Source organism: Sinohyriopsis cumingii, chromosome 15, assembly GCF_028554795.1.
Source record: "Sinohyriopsis cumingii isolate HCF-2022 chromosome 15, ASM2855479v2, whole genome shotgun sequence".
Lineage (NCBI taxonomy): Eukaryota > Metazoa > Mollusca > Bivalvia > Unionida > Unionidae > Sinohyriopsis > Sinohyriopsis cumingii.
In genome coordinates, this window is record NC_142975.1 from 105,740,070 (window position 1) to 105,757,712 (window position 17,643).

The 17,643-nt window shown below is 34.3% G+C and overlaps 1 protein-coding gene across 4 annotated transcripts in view; it reads right to left on the reverse strand.

Annotated features, from left to right (window-relative positions):
• Positions 1-17,643, reverse strand: part of LOC149782423 (cell adhesion molecule CEACAM5-like) — a 118,891-nt gene that overhangs the window by 50,218 nt on the left and 51,030 nt on the right. For all 4 annotated transcript variants that reach the window (XM_089933820.1, XM_089933823.1, XM_089933821.1 and 1 more), the window contains 2 exons: positions 13,632-13,907; positions 2,212-2,511 (listed from right to left, as the gene is read on the reverse strand). In XM_089933820.1, the coding sequence (XP_089789946.1) occupies positions 2,212-2,511; positions 13,632-13,907 (576 nt within the window). The remainder of the gene's footprint in view (positions 1-2,211; positions 2,512-13,631; positions 13,908-17,643) is intronic.

Consider the following 17,643-nt stretch of genomic DNA (forward strand, 5'->3'; position numbering starts at 1 on the left):
TTTCCAGATGGGGACTATATCTTTTGTGAGAAGTATATATAATGTACATAGTAAGAAAGGTACATAGTTCAAAGCATTTAATATCTTCATTCAGTATCTTTGTTTAAAAGTAACATTAATTATAAAAAGGTTCTTCTTGTTATAATAATAGACTTATTTTAACTGAATATACGTTAATAGTTCTTTTTCTTGGCGTAAGCATGATATGCAAGTGGGTATCATTGTTATGCACATTTTAAAACCATTCAAAAACGTGTTTAAATCTTGGTACATTCATAATTCTGTTTCCATTCATTCCAGTTTCCCATTGCTGCTGAATAACCATCTTATCGGTAATGACTTTGTTTATTCGAGTTTTTTCGACATAAAATTGTTTTATTCCTGCCTTATCTACATAAAATTGTTTTATTCCTGCCTTTTCTACATAAAATTGTTCGGCAAGTCCCTCCACCCCACCTCACTCGATGTCAAGTAGAATATCCAACTTTCTTCAAAATAATATGTCTCTGTTTACGTGATGATAGTTTAATGTTTTGTAATGATTTAGTTGAATGTTGCTAACTGTAAGTGATTTAATTATGCAGACAAAACTTTTGTAAGGTGGTCTTTGTCTGGTACCCTGTTTTGTTCAAGGTAATTTCTCTGTGTGTGCTAATGCACAAAAGCTATTTTTAGCCTATGCTGACCCTGCTATAAATTTGACAATTACATCCCTTTGTAACCATCAAAGAGAAGAACTAGACAGATGTGTGAGGCCCTAAACTGAATCATAACATTGTTGAGCCCATTTCCTGTAAATGTCAGCTTTTATAAACAATAATATAATATTAATCTTAGTGTTACATGTACTTTAGTCAACACTTGTTTCAGTAATGGAATGGGAGACATGTATCGACAATAGAATTTATCTGATTATTTACCTTACATCATGATATGAATTAATTATTGGTTCTGGATACATTTAAAATAAAAATAAGCTGCAAATGAGGGAACATTTTTTATATGTTTGTACTAATATCCTGGCCAATGGTCACATTATAGAGGTGGCTGTTCTTGAAGGGTACTTTTGAACACAAACTCATTGGTGCCAAGGGATTCTGGTCATAAGAAGCGGATGGTCGATGGGTCAGCGGTGGGGGCCATTCAAGAGGGGAACTACTGTAACCCTTTATGACTACAATAAAATCTGTGACAGAGTTCTACTAGACTGAACTGATGTCAACCAGACTTTACGGTAATCCACCAGAAGTACTGGACATCCATTACTGGTTCTAGTCCACCAGTATGATGTGTGATCTGTATTATTCAGTTAACAGAGCTTTTGTACCTTGTGATTATGCTACACAAATTAGTGTCACTGGTTAAGTTGCTACATATCCCTTAACAGTTTGCACAGAATATATTCTCAGTCTGTCACTTACTGAGCCTTAAGGTTAGTCTCCACATAATCACCTGCAGAAAGGAATTTATATCGTTGCATGATGTTTAAGATGAATTGTTAGACCCTGTACAAGATGGCGTAAGACAGTGTCATTTATAGGATAGTGTGGACTTCCCTTATGTTATTTTTAGTAAGATGTAGGGTATTAACATATTATGGGATATTGTGAATTGGATCATTCTGGACTAATATTTAACACTGGTATATAACTACAAAAAAAATTGGTGTCAATCATGCAATACAATTATTTGATGTTGCCACCACACATCAATTATCTTACTCTGAAAAAGATGTCATGGTTGTAAATACATACAGTATGTATCAGTTAAAAATCATCTCAAAACACTGTATGAGGATTATAAATTGCTATAAAATTATTATTTTGCATGATGTCAAATTGAATTATCTTACTCTGAAAAAGATGTCATGTGGCATGAATAGTCAGCAGTATGAATAGAATGTAACTACATATTATTTGGGTTTGCTTACATTTAGTGATATCTAATACAAACAAAAAAATGTGTATTTTATTGATTCCACAATCAACTATTTATTAATGTATCATATACCCTAACAAGCTAAGGGAAATACTGAATCATTTTTCCTTCTAATTTTTAAGTAATATAAAACTTTTAAAATCTAAAAAGGAAAGTTGCTTTGGAGATACACGAATATGTTGATAACACAAATCACATGACTAAAGTACAGGTTGAAAAATCTTCCATGCTATTATAATGATATTAAAATATTGGGAGGAATCAACATCTTACCTGCTGGTATAATCTCAAACACTTCCTTGGCAGAAGGATACAGTGAGTTGTTGGCTGTTACAGAATAATATCCAAAATCATCAATGCCCAGTCTGGTAAACCTTAATTCAGACTTGTGTCCATTATCATACTGAATTACAGAAGCAAGCAGATCTCTACTCTCACTGCCATTCCCAATGAATGTCCATGTGAATGTAGGAAGTGGGTATGATATTACTGTATATCTCAGGATTGCAGCCGTGTGAAGCTTTTGATAAATTTTGGTTTCCTGAGGAAATCGAAAATCCATTCGTGGGTGACCTGTTAAATAAAGACTGTGTTAGTGCTCTTACAAATGTACTGCATAATATTTTTACAGCTAAAGTTTAGAAAAGAGCACCACATAAAAGCTATTCATGCTTGTTGCAATTACAATAATTCACTTTACAGGGCACAATGGTGCAGTAACAAGAAATATTAAATTATCAACTTAAACTGTGAAATGACTACCAATGATCCACTGAAGCCAAATATGTGTGATAACACAGTATCATAAAATTATTATGTTGTCTCAATGCCTCATCATTCCAAACAGATTGTACCTAGCTATGTTAAAAGTTCTGATTTAAAAGTATAATTACACACCTAATTATGCATTGTATAATTTATCTTAAATTGTCTTTGTTGCTTAAGGAATGAATTACCTTATTTTAAAGCAAATTTTCTGAATGTCATGAATGTTTCATGAAAATCATATTGTTATACCACTATAATATCTTCCATTTAATTATCCTGTACAAAGTCCATACTGGTCTTCACTTACCGATTACTGTTGCAAATTATTATAAAATTATTAATAATAAGTGCAATGCATAATTTGTAATCACACAAACATGCATCAATATTTTGCAACTCACATCCCTGACCATAATTTCCTTAAATTCCATCAAATACATTATAGAGTTTTTCCCTCAAGTAATAATGACATGGTTTGACCCATGTCTTTAGACAACAATAAAGACTGATGATATTAGCAAAGTTTGCTGATCTATGGAAAATCCATAAAATGGACTATTGCTTAAGTCTATGTGTTAAACATAATTTTATGAAGTCATTAAAACTATATCTTCCCCTCGTTTATTAGTTTTTGTCATATACCTAATGAAACCAAATGATATTCCTACAAGCCCTCATTACAAAAATATATTCCTTTACTCACCTGATGTTTCACGATATGTTTCAAAAGCCAAGAGGATAAAGCGGACCTGATTTGCTCAACTGACCTAAAGTTGTTCATTTCACTAAGTTGAGTATTGCGATATTGTAAGATACAGCCAAATCAGAAATACCTCTGAAAACTTGGATTGTATCAATTTAAACTGAAATTGTCAAAGACTGATAAAACTATATCTATATCCAAAAATGGAAGTATAATTAATATGCACAGATTGTTATCTACAATCAAACTCATCCAATCTATTGATGATATCAATGCATTTTACAAGTTTTATTGAAACTGCATAGGGCATATAGTATCTAGAGGTTTAGAGGTCACAGGCTCAGTCATCAGATGAAAGGTTAAGTCACCATTTTTATAGAGAACCTGTATATGACAATGATGATATAAACTTATTAACCAACTGAGATAGTTAGATGGTTGGCTGGTCTTAATGGCACTTCTACTAATTTACAGACTATACCATGTCCAGGAAATCAGAGCTATATGCTCACCCTAAAGACTAAATGAGACAGCCAATTCAGTCTAGTCCAGGTAGATATCAGTTGATCTCTTCATTTACCAATAAGAAGTACAATCAGATCAACATTCAGCTTTCAAAGTGATATGAACTTTTGTCAGACACAACTTGACCTTAAAATACATGCATAACCATACTCATAATCAATTAAATCAATGACATTTTATAAGACAATTTAATAAAATTGAAATAAAAAACAAGAAAATACAGAAACAAATTAGAAACATCTGATCCAGATATAATTGGAATCGTCTTGCCGAGTTCTACTACACATATGCAGCACAATCACATAATTAATATGCACTCTAACTCTTAATCATATTCAACAGAGATCTTGATTATATATCAGGTTAATTACAACATCTGATTCAAGGCAAAATAGTTTATGTCTGTTGGGGCTGTGTGGTTTAATACCATTTTTAGTACTCAGTATGCTATACATGGTGGCCAGTATAACTGGTCGAGAAAGTACCCAGGAAAAGCTCAGGAAGAACCACCCGTCAATGGGAAACAACTGGCAAGCTTTCTCACACACCCACATTGGCCAAACCCCAAGACTTAAACCCAAGCAGACAGAGTTGAGATGGCAGTGATCCATAATGACGAGCACATTATACAACTTGGCCATCTGGACCTTGAGAGCGGTAAAAATCACAGCCTTCTTAAAAGATGACAATCATCTTTTCTAGTATTTTCCAACAGACAAAGGGCAATAACTCTTTGACATTACCTCACCTTGTCACTGCCAGGTGTCATTAGTTTTTAGCTGAACAATAAACTAATGAGGATACTTGCATGGCAGGATGCTTGGGAGGGTTTTAAGTAATTTAACAGGGTAAGTATTCTCAGAGAACTTATTTACCTAAAAATTTACTTTCTCATTTGAATAAATTCCATAATAACATTACATTAGGAGAATAAGTAATAGGAGGAGATTCTGAGCATCCAACCTCTACCTCCAGTATCATTTTAGGGAAGAATTGCTGGATTCCCCATATGAACAATAACTCATTCTCCTAGCAGCATAAGCAATGCAGCCTGGGTCACGTGACCTATGAACCTAAGATACTGTTGAGAAGATGAATATTGAACTCTTCTTACCTACAACAGCAAATACAGTGAAGCTAACAGGCTGTGTTGATTGTTTGAATTTGGTCTGGTGACCAATTATGTGCTGCCACCACTGGACCAACCAGATATAAGGTTTTCCACTGCAAAATTAAATCAATGAGGTAAAAACTAAAGAAGGCTAACTCTGCATGTTAGCCAACAGCTTCTATTATATTTTGAAATCAAAACATCAATTTTGAAATTCAGAACACTAGGCTCTCAGGGATGCCTTGAAGGTTCTGAGCTGTAATCTGCATGAGGTGACTGATCTGGTGAGATGCCCGAGTACACCGAGCATAAAAACCAGTTCAGCCACAAAGCAACGGCTTGCAGGTTGGTATGTGTGTGTGCAGTATGTCTTAGCTTTCACAATAAGGAATAGGAATTTGCTCATGGCACAAATTGTCTCAATGTGTTTCAAGCAGTGCTTCAGAGTGCAAACAGGATCTTGACTGGCTGCTGTTCTTGAACTATGGAATAGTGCAAGCGAGTGATAACTATTCGGTGTCCGATGAACAGTAATCAATTTTGGCTACAAAGCCTGGTTGTGTCCAGAGAACCAATGAACCCTTCGATTGGGACTGAAGAGAGTTTGGGTTGACAGAAAGGGCATGCAACTCATTTACCCTGCATGCAGAAGCTCAAGTTATCTGGAAACATGTGTCATATGATAGCAAATTTAGCAAAGTGTGAGCTGTCTGTCATAGAGACACTCAAAGGGATGGTCTTACTGGTATGGCACGAGTACCTGAAAACCTGAGCTTTCAGAGTAGACAGACTCTGAAATGCTCTCCACAATTAAAGTTTAAACTGTCTGTCTCTCAAGGCTGTCCCAATAAGAGCTAAGAACAGGGAAGATGATAGTCAAGACAGGAATGGAATAAATGTGACAGTGATTACTTGATATGCTTCATACTGGCCAGAATCCTGGGCAGATCTATTGCTAAATTGAGTAGATTGGTGACTCAGGATGTGTCCCATCTCAGATGGGCTATCTGAATCATCTTGCAATTCTGACCCCATACATTCTGTATCATTTTTTGGTATCACAACCACAGGAGTCTGGCAAATGCCCACAATTTACACAACTGATCAAGTGGCATGAAGACTCAATTCCATCCCTATGAAAATGTCACTAGTTCTCCCTTGCAGACAAGCAATGAACATGCAGAAGTCCAGCACTACCTGAAGTGTTGGCCTTTTTGCCTGGCGAATGTTCGGCCTTGAAGCTGTCAGTACAAAACATGGTTAAACCATTACCAGTACCAGCTGCTCCAATGGCCTGGCTGGAGAGACAGATTATTTATTGAAATCTCCATCATAGTAAGGGTAACCCTTAAAATAACATAGTTTAAAGAAAATAGCACAATATGTTTATCAAAAAGAAAAGATTACACTTAATGTAATTTCACTCTACACAAATATACCACACAATGTTGGTACCAAGGCATGTAAATATTATCTTGAAAAAAAAAAAAGAAAATACATGTAAACTATCAAAACATCATATTAAGATTTGATACAAGTTCTGCTCGACATGAACTTTTTCAATTTGGGAATACAAACAATATCCAAAAGTTAGGAAAAGCAATGGGTAATCCTATGGCACCTTCTTTGCATCATTATTCAAGGGGTAATTAGAAAATGACTTTCTAACTAAATGCCTCTTAAAACCAGATGATTGGTTAAGATTTTCAGATGATAACTTTCTGATTTGGAGTTATTCATTAGAAGACCTTTTTCATTTTATAGGCAGTTTAAACAAATTACATCCAATAATAAAATTTACATTCAATGTGTCTAAGACTAAAGTATTATTTTTGGATGTAGAGGTTGTGCAAAAATGAAAATACAGTAACGACATCACTACCATGGTTCATGTTAAAAACACAAATATTCATCAATATGTTCAATATTCCTCATGCCATCCTAAATCATGTAAAAATGGGATACCTTAGAGTCAAGTGAAAAGACACAGAAGAATCATTTCGGATAACACTCTTTTTAAATCGTCTTTGACGGAATTAGGGCAACATTTTTTAAACAGAAATTATCCTATGGACGTCATTAATACTGCTTTCCTAAAAATATCGTCTCTTCCAAAATCTGAATCACTACAATGTACAATCAAAACAAGAAATGAAGACATAATTCCTTTTGTTATTGAGTACAATCCAAGTTTGCCTAATATAGGTAAAATTATAAATATATATTAGGATTTATTAAAATTATCATGTAATAAAAGTGTTAAATCACTACACCAAAGCAAACCAACACTTGCTTATAAAAGGACTGAAAATCTTAAAGATTTCCTAATTTATTCTAAACTAAAAAAAAAAATAATATAATATAGAAAGGGATTGTCAACTAAATGTAACAGACCTAGATATTGGCACTGTTTTTCATTAATGAAAATATTTCTTTAGTAGTACTCAAGAAATATTTAATATGCATTGTGATACTAATTGTGCAAGATCAAATGTTATATATTTAATCACGTACAAAAACTGTGATATCCAATATATCAGATAAACCAGTCCACACATATCTAAATGCATTCACCAACATAGATCAGACATAAAAAATTATCTCAGTCAACCCATTTAATATCATGTTGCCACACATTTTAATGATAGTTCCCATACTTGGCAAGATTTTTCATTTCAACCTATTGATATAGCTGATTCTGAGATAGAACGTCTGTTAAAGAAAACATTTTGGATTCACCGTCTTAATATGGTATATCCAAAATGTCTAAATTCCAAAACTATACGACATTCATAAATCAATATGATGTGTTATGTTCTTTCAACTATGTTAATTTAAGGATAAGCATTTGAATTACATACCTTTTTAACAATTATTTAAAAATAACTTTACAAGAATGCTGTTTTGTCTTTTGTTTGTTGTCCATCCACCCATTGGCAAAAGTGTGTTATAAACTAATTCTAGGAGGATTGCCATTAAACTTTAGACATACATTCATTCCTCTTAAATGAAAATTGTGCTACTAAGATATCCAATGTGGCCACCATCATTGCCATATTGTAAATATTTTTATCACTACTCATCTTGAATGGATGATCATATCAACACTGGTTTTTACTAAAGGATTTCTTATGATGTCTAGGTTGTACTGAATAAAAATGGTACTGATCTGATATCCATTATCGCTGGGATTATAATTAAAAGACTTCTTATGAAGTTGAGCTTGTCTTAAATAACTGTGATTCCAATCTGACATCCAATATGGGTGCTATGGCAGCCATTTGAAAATCTCATAGTACAAAAGAGACTTCTTGTAATATCCAGCTAGTATTAAATGAAAATGGTACCTATATTAAATGAAAATGGTACCTATCAGACTCCAGTATGGCAGCCAAAAGAGCCATCTTACAAATCTTGTTTTTACTACCCATAAATGGAAAGTCATATCTTGAAAATATTGTTTTCTGTACTCCTGTCGTAAAGAATGGTTTAATCAACATCACGTTTTCAGCAATAAACTTGTGATACCTAGTTGGTCCTAAATGAAAGTGGTGTCAGTTGTACATAAAATAAAGCTGCCACAATAAATGTCTTAGAAATCTTGAGTGGATGATAATTATGAGTTATTTAGACTTCATTCTGAATGAAAAAATGGTCCAAAATGTTGACATCCAATATGTGTACCAGTCTGCAGCTAAGGGCACTGGTCAAAATCACTATGACTGAAAGAAACATCATGTATGCCCCCCCAAAAGTTATTGACCAACAGGTACCTTATGCAGTACATGTTGGTTGAAAGCAAGCTATATTGATTTTGGATCAAAAGGAGGTGAAACATCAAGGCGAATGACTAAATAAAAACAACGGCAGTTGTAGACCCAAATTTAGAGTGCCTACAGTTAATTTATTGGACAGGTTGTTTGATTTTGCAGTTGTAAGGTCAAAGATCAAGGAATTTGTGCTTCAGTGAACAATGGATTTGGCAGACATTCTTGTTCTAGAGAAAATTAATTTCCCAACTTTTATTGATCATTTGCACTTGAGGTGATAAAGTAGTGCAATCATACTGTTATTGTATGGGGTGGTGCCTCTAATATTCCTTTCAGCCCCTACACTGAGGTGATAAAGTGGTGCAATCATACTGTTATTGTATGGGGTGGTGCCTCTAATATTCCTTTCAGCCCCTACATTGAGGTGATAAAGTGGTGCAATCATACTGTTATTGTATGGGGTGGTGCCTCTAATATTCCTTTCAGCCCCTACATTGAGGTGATAAAGTGGTGCAATCATACTGTTATTGTATGGGGTGGTGCCTCTAATATTCCTTTCAGCCCCTACATTGAGGGGATAAAGTGGTGCAATCATACTGTTATTGTATGGGGTGGTGCCTCTAATATTCCTTTCAGCCCCTACATTGAGGGGATAAAGTGGTGCAATCATACTGTTATTGTATGGGGTGGTGCCTCTAATATTCCTTTCAGCCCCTACATTGAGGGGATAAAGTGGTGCAATCATATAGTTATTGTATGGGGTGGTGCCTCTAATATTCCTTTCAGCCCCTACATTGAGGTGATAAAGTGGTGCAATCATACTGTTATTGTATGGGGTGGTGCCTCTAATATTCCTTTCAGCCCCTACATTGAGGTGATAAAGTGGTGCAATCATACTGTTATTGTATGGGGTGGTGCCTCTAATATTCCTTTCAGCCCCTACATTGAGGGGATAAAGTGGTGCAATCATACTGTTATTGTATGGGGTGGTGCCTCTAATATTCCTTTCAGCCCCTACATTGAGGGGATAAAGTGGTGCAATCATACTGTTATTGTATGGGGTGGTGCCTCTAATATTCCTTTCAGCCCCTACATTGAGGAGATAAAGTGGTGCAATCATACTGTTATTGTATGGGGTGGTGCCTCTAATATTTCTTTCAGCCCCTACATTGAGGTGATAAAACAGTGCAATCATACAGTTATTGTATGGGGTGGTGCCTCTAATATTCCTTTCAGCCCCTACATTGAGGGGATAAAGTGGTGCAATCATACTGTTATTGTATGGGGTGGTGCCTCTAATATTCCTTTCAGCCCCTACATTGAGGTGATAAAGTAGTGCAATCATACTGTTATTGTATGGGGTGGTGCCTCTAATATTCCTTTCAGCCCCTACATTGAGGTGATAAAGTGGTGCAATCATACTGTTATTGTATGGGATGGTGCCTCTAATATTCCTTTCAGCCCTACATTGAGGTGATAAAGTAGTGCAATCATACTGTTATTGTATGGGGTGGTGCCTCTAATATTCCTTTCAGCCCCTACACTTCTGGGGGGATAAAACAGAAGTGAAACATACCATCTCCTCAAAAAACCTCAGTCCATCTCAAACCCACCTTCCAAAGGTCACAAGTTTAAAACATTGGAAAGCCCTTGTGACAGTTAACTAGAACAGTTGGTCTTGGGCTTAGTGGTTTTAGATAGTACATATGATTATTTTTTTCTCATTTAGAGATAGAATTGCCACATAAATAAGCAAGCTAGAAAGTGAGTTGAAAAATACTCGAGTCTAGGTAAAATTGAATGGTACTGGGACCCGCAGAGAATGTTGTATTCGCAAATACAGTAAAGTTCACCTATCAAGACTTTGAAAATGTGTAACATTTACCTATATACTGTGTGCAAGAAGAAGATTTAAATAAGTTATGTGTTTTGTGCACCTTGACATGCACATACTTTCCAATCTTCTCCCCAAAACACTACTGAGGCATGTTAACAGTTGCTAAATGAATTTACAAGATAGATTTATAAATCTAAGTGCATATAGGAAAACACTCCTTTAGGAAAACAAGTTAAGTTTGCCCAAAATATGTAAAATATTCCATGAGCATGTCTACTACCTGAGCAAGCGCACGTTTAATTGCAGTCCTATCACTGAGCACCAATTCCAGATTGATGAATGATCACTTGGAAGTTTAGTACCATGCAGGAGGTCAATTACAGTTAGAATTACAATAACAAGTTGTTTGGCACTGATGATTACGATTACACCTTATTTGGAAACCATAGTAAATAAGATTAGAGGGAGATGATTGTGATCACAACTGCTATGCTTTTGCTTGTTATCGTTTTTTGTTCTGGGTAGATATTGTACATTACACAAATTAAAAACAAGTATTTCAACCCAATGTAAATTTACAATTATTTACCCATTTCTAAGTGTAGCAGTCAACATTCATGGTCGTTTGTTTATGGAAACTTTATTATGCTTACAATTATTACGAATTTAATTTGAGATTATTTTGGTCGTAATCATTTGTAATCATAATTACATTATATGATTACAGTGCCAATGAAAGACAATTATGATTATGATTAAAGTACAGCTCACACTAACTGATTACAATCAATTATGATTACAATCTTAATTGGCTCCAATGCTGTTTAGTGTGCCATGCAGCCTGATCAGGCTTACTTGGCAAGCTTGTAGCTCATCACTTGGATTTGTTACATGACATGCACATCAGTTAACCTTAGTCTGGTTATATTTTGGGGGATAATGATAGACTGTATTTCGTTAAGGTATTGTATCAAAAGGTACGGTTGCTCAAAGTTGTGTATTACACAAACTCGTGAACACATGATGTTGTTGACAGCATGTACTACCCATACAGGTTAAGCAATAAGCATGTGGTTTGCATTTCAGTGTAACTTCTGAATCTTTTCTGTTCTTTTCTTTATTTTAGATAGTAGCGATTGTCATTTGGAATTTAATCATGCATATCTCATTGGAATACTTTTCTTTTGTAACAATGGCATAAATTTATGTTATGCAAGAGAAACCAAATGGTGTGCTCATAAAGTCATTAAACTATGTGGAAATCTGAAGCTTACTGTGATTCAGAATCAGCTACCAAACAAGACATTTCTTTGTTTCAATTAGATATGTTTACCATGGGTCAAAAATTGGCTATTCATATGACAAACATTAATGAGTCACAACCCCCTGCCATAATGGAGGTACACAACCTGTACAAGCCAGGTCATAGCACTTCCCCTCTGCTGAAGTGCCTCAGTGCAGAGTGAGCATGGAGGATACTGACTGCCCCATGTTGATGTGTGGAGAAATGAAAATCATGTGAGATGTACTTTATTTGAATCAGTCTTGGGTAAAAGTATAGCATGCTTGAACTCAGCAGTTTTGAAAGTGTGCTTGTTCAGCATGTTGTTGTTCTTGCTGTTCTAGAGTGTAATGCCATTTTTCAGCACACAATAGGCCATGCATGGTGGCCATTATTAATGGTGGAGGAAGAACCTGGGCAAACCCCAGAAAGAACCACCGACCCATGAGAAACTACTGGCAAGCTTTCTCACATACCCACATTGGCTGAATCCAAGATTCAAACCCACACAGACAAAGGTTAGATTGCATTGATCCGTAACGGAGAGCGCTTTAGACCACTCGGCCACTCAGGACCCCTGTTTTTCATGTGTTGTGATAAAATAAATTTTTGTGTAATTAATGCTGTCGCGGTCCAAGCAGTAGAAGAGGCTGACTCATTTGACCTGCTTCCAAATTTCCTTAAGCAGTGAATTGTATTTTTGTGTGAACACCCATCTATAGTGTTCTGCAGAAATAATATTAAAGATAAGCTGTGTCATATGATATCTTTCTTTTTTGCTAGGACTTTTAGAGATGAGATGCAATCAATACTATTTAGGGCTGAACTGTAATCTTTCTGAATTATACCATATATTGTGATAAATGTGTTGAGGTTTGCATATATCTTTTTTGTACTTTGAGCAAACAATTTTTAAAAATTATTATTATTGATATCTTGATATGTCTTAAAGTTTCAAATTATTGATTACAGGCAGCTCTCTAACTCATACAAATTCATTTTAAAGTCAGTAATTAAAAACTGAATTAACAACATGTGCATTATTATGTATGTATCAGCTAAGAATTTAGGTTTATTTTTAACTTTTGTTTTTTCTTTATTTTTTTCTTATTTTTGCATTTATTTAGCTAAGTATAAAACTTGCTTATGTTTTTGTTCCCAATCTATCCTGCATCTTCAATTGTTTGAGGACAAATGTAGATCATAATATTGTGTAGATGATTGCTTTAATGAGCTGCTTTTTGTTGGAGCAAAGGTCTTCATTACTCCACCAAGTCTTGCTGATTTCACCTGTAATCCAAAAATATGAGTACTAGCTCAACTGTGGCTGAGTTATATGAGTAGTGTTAGTGATGATAATAATAATGATGACCTTAATAATAAACATTGGTTTTATTAGTATGAAGATAAAAAACAGTCACTGACAAGACTGCATACATGTATAACAGGTCAATAGTACATATATGGATTAGCATTAAATAATATTCGAAACTGTAATATTTATAGGTAATCATTAGGCTATCATGGAATGATGTTTCATTATAACTTGTACTCACATTGTTTTGTTGAAAAACAATCATTTTATCAAACATTCTCTTTATCCAAGACATTTTTGTTTCTCTTGGAAAAATAATAAAAAGGATATCTTAATACTGTTAAAGTACGTGAATAACATGTGATAGGTATTACTGACTTACACATGACATACAGTGGGATCTCTGCTTCTGCAAGGGTACCTAACCCATTGTTTGCTCTACAGGTGTAGTTGCCTGTATCTAGACACTGGACATGCTCAAAGATCACCTGACTCCGACGAACAGAAATATCTGCCTGCAATGTACCCTCAGTTTCCTCCTTGGTCCAGGTGATGTTGGATTCTGGATTACTTTTGATGTGGCAGCTTAGGGTGGCAGTGCTGTTCTCAGTCCTGTTACTGCCCTCAACGACTGATATGTTTTCAATCTCAGCACCATCTGTAAATATATTAGCCACATCTAAAGATTAGACCCTGTATACTGAGTAATGCTATCAAGAAAAAGCAAATCAAAAGCCACACCTGAGCTGATAGTATCCCCTTAAATATAAATATACTTAACTAAACAGAAACCCACACAATGTTATAGCCTGATTCATCAATAATTAGGCACTGGTTACTTCTAGTCTAATTGATCAATCAATTACATTTTCAATCATCACAACTCAGTTTTGCAGCCTGAAAAGTTTTCTTATGTTTAAAAACTGGTATTACCCATAATTATATAAATCTGGTCTATTTGAGTAAATGTAACCTTTACCTCAAAGCAATACTGGAACATAATGAATATCTTCATATTCTTAAGGTACCAAAGGTAAGAGTAAACTTTATATTTTTAAGCAATCAGGACAGTGTTAATAGACTTATAAGTGGAATTTAATTTATTAATCCACCAACAACTTTAGAATCCAAAGTCATCTTAAGGTTCACTTTGTCATGTTCTGAGTTTGCTAACATCAATTTTGATCACTTTTACTGCATTTTATCAGTAATAGTTTTGTTTGCTTGTTTGAAGATATTCTCTGCTTTGAGAATCATGTTATTTTCTTTGCACGATACATCAAAATATTATTAGAGCCACTCTGAATGGTATCCTGAACTTTAAGTTTGGTTTTACATACTGCAGATTGTAGTGTCATCTGCATAGATCAGAAGAAGGTATCACATTTCCATATCTTTAAGAGTAAGCATCTGATAAACATGATGAAAAACAGAGCAAAGATTTTGGAACTTTATGGTTCTCCAAGACTACTAATTTTGTTCCATAAATGTTTATGTTAAATGTGCTCTGTGTACTCCATCATTTAAGTAAGATATAAATTAAAATGACTGTCCTCAATACATTGATAAATATTCAGGTTTTCAAGCAAACTTTCATGGACTTCAATTATCTTTGCAAAAATAAAAAATGATAGTCCTGGTAATTCCAATAAGCTGTCCTCTGATCAATGCTTCATTAATTTATCAATCACAGATATCAGTGCAGTTTCACAATAATTATTATGTTGAAAGCCAGATATATGTTCATAAATACAATTGTACTGATTCAAGTAGTTCATGGAAAAGCATAGAAGAATACAGATATGTTTTCAGACATTTATATTATTTTACAGAGTAACTGTGCTGTGGAATTATATTTGTAGTTTAGACACTGGCTTGAGTTAATACTGTTATCGCAACTCAAATCTATACTCTCTGCTATAGCAAGAACAGCTACAAGTAGTAGACTTGGTCTAATAATATCAAGTCATGTAACTTTAGAATCCCCTGTTTCTTTTTAATTTGCTTCTAAACAATATCAATTCCATGATTGATAAATTGTCATCATTAGAATGATGATAACAAATTCTGGTTATATTCTGCTTCATTTCTAGTCTTCCAGCAATTTGTACTGTAATGTCAAAAAAGTATTTGAAGTCCTCATTAACAAAACGTTGAAATCCCAATTTGAAGTATTGTCAATGTTTGTGTCCTTATTAATAAAAAAAATGAAATTTTATTTCTGCATTTATATACATGAAACTCATTAAACAATGTTTAAAATGGTTTCAAGATTTATTTTTATCAAAACCTTTAGTAGTGAACACATTTGGCTTTTCTTGTTAGTTTTTCTTTACCAAGATTTAAGTCATGATTTGTAAACATTAATTATGATGCAGAAAAATTTATGAACAAAATCACTGTATCATGAAAAATGTAAATCACAAAGACCTCTTGCTGCTATATGATGGTGGACTTATCAAAGTGCATCGCTTCAACAAGTTTCATGATTATAGCTACTTGTATATGCAGAATAGTATAAACAATGGAGATGTTTACAATCAGCATGAGTAAAGATTTGAGCATTAACAGTTAAAACATAAATTTCAACCCAAGTCATTAATGAATGAATTATGGGTTGCATGCAGCCACCTATTTTTGTGAAGAGAAAAACTTCAGCAGGTAAAATGTAAAATTGTAAGTCAAAGTAATGTTCTTCTATTTGAAAAATAGAGATGCATGCAATAATCTAATGTTATGCAGCTAGCATGAATATAGCTTTAAAAATATCTCAACACACAACAATGTAAGCAAAGTTAGTGAGATGAGTGAGATATGGCCAGGATGCAGTGACCTACTTTTGAGTTCATAATGTTGTACCCATGCATAGCAACACTACATCGTGACTATATGGTATGCATATCCTGAATTTAAATTAAATTTAAATAAAATGTAAACTTATAAGTACCCGGTACCTTGTAACAATACTTTGCCAATTTAGGGGAAGGGAAACATATAAATCACACAACATATGACAATGGGATTACAACAGTTTCGTACCAAATACGTCTACTAAACTGAATAATATGGTAATTTAAGTGGTCATATTTCACAATTTCTCTTTGTGTCCATTCAAACAAAACAGGCTTAAGTAACATGATATATATTCTGCATTTATATTACTACACTAGGATGGTTACAAGTCAATTAAGGAGGGTGAACACTTGATCACAAGTGTAAAATCCTTATTGTGAACTTATTTTCAGCAGGCATGGTTCATAGTAGACACCTCACAATGAACATGTTTAGTGAAAATTCAATTTAATAGGAGGCATGGTTCATAGTAGACACCTCACAATGAACATGTTTAGTAAATTTCCATTTAATAGGAGGCATGGTTCATAGTAGACACCTCACAATGAACATGTTTAGTGAAATTTCCATTTAATAGGAGTAGCAATAATAAATTTTCAAGATGACCACCATGGTGGCAGTATAACATATTCAATCAGTACCATTTTAAAGCAGGACAAACAAGACATTATAAAAAAATAGTCTTCTGGTGAAAACCCAATATTAATACGACTTTCCAATTTTGAAGATGAAACAATGAAATTTACAGGATAGCTGACACTGTGGAAATACTGGATATAACATTTTCATCATCTCCATTTATGACCAAATGGACATCATAAAAAGTCTTCGGATGAAAACACTATATTGCTCTAACCAGCCATCTAAAAGAAGTAGCTATAACAATATTTTCAAGATGGACACTGTGGCAGCTGTATTGGAAATCAGATTCGCACCATTTTCATTCCAAACGAAATAGACGTCATATTAAGATTTTTTTATTAAAAAATTTTCATGTTCATATAAACGTCCTTCAGGAGAAGTAATAACAAGATTCCCAATATAGCCACTGTGGAAACCATGACTGGTGTGTAAGCAGTACTATTTCAATTCTTATTAAAAACATATATTAGAGTATCAGTCAGATTCTCAAGATGGCTACTGTAGTGACCATATTGGATCTCAGATCGGCACCATTGTTTTGACAACCAACTAGACATCGCATTAAGTCTTGATTTGACAATAGATTCAGGAGAAACAGTGAGAAAAAGACTGGCAAAATGTTCACTGTGGAGGCCATGTTAGGCATCAGATTGGCACTATTTTCGTTACAACCAACAAGTTATAAGTCTTCTTGTGAAAGCCCCATGTCAAAATGACTTTCTATTCAGAAAGATTAGTCAAAACAAGATTCTCAATATGGTGGCATGGTAACCGCATTGGACAGCAGAGCCACATTATTTTCATTAGGACAGACTATACAGCATAATAAGTATTGCAGTGAAAATCCCATGCTGATATGACCATCAATTCAAAAGATTAGTGATAGCAAGATTTTCAAA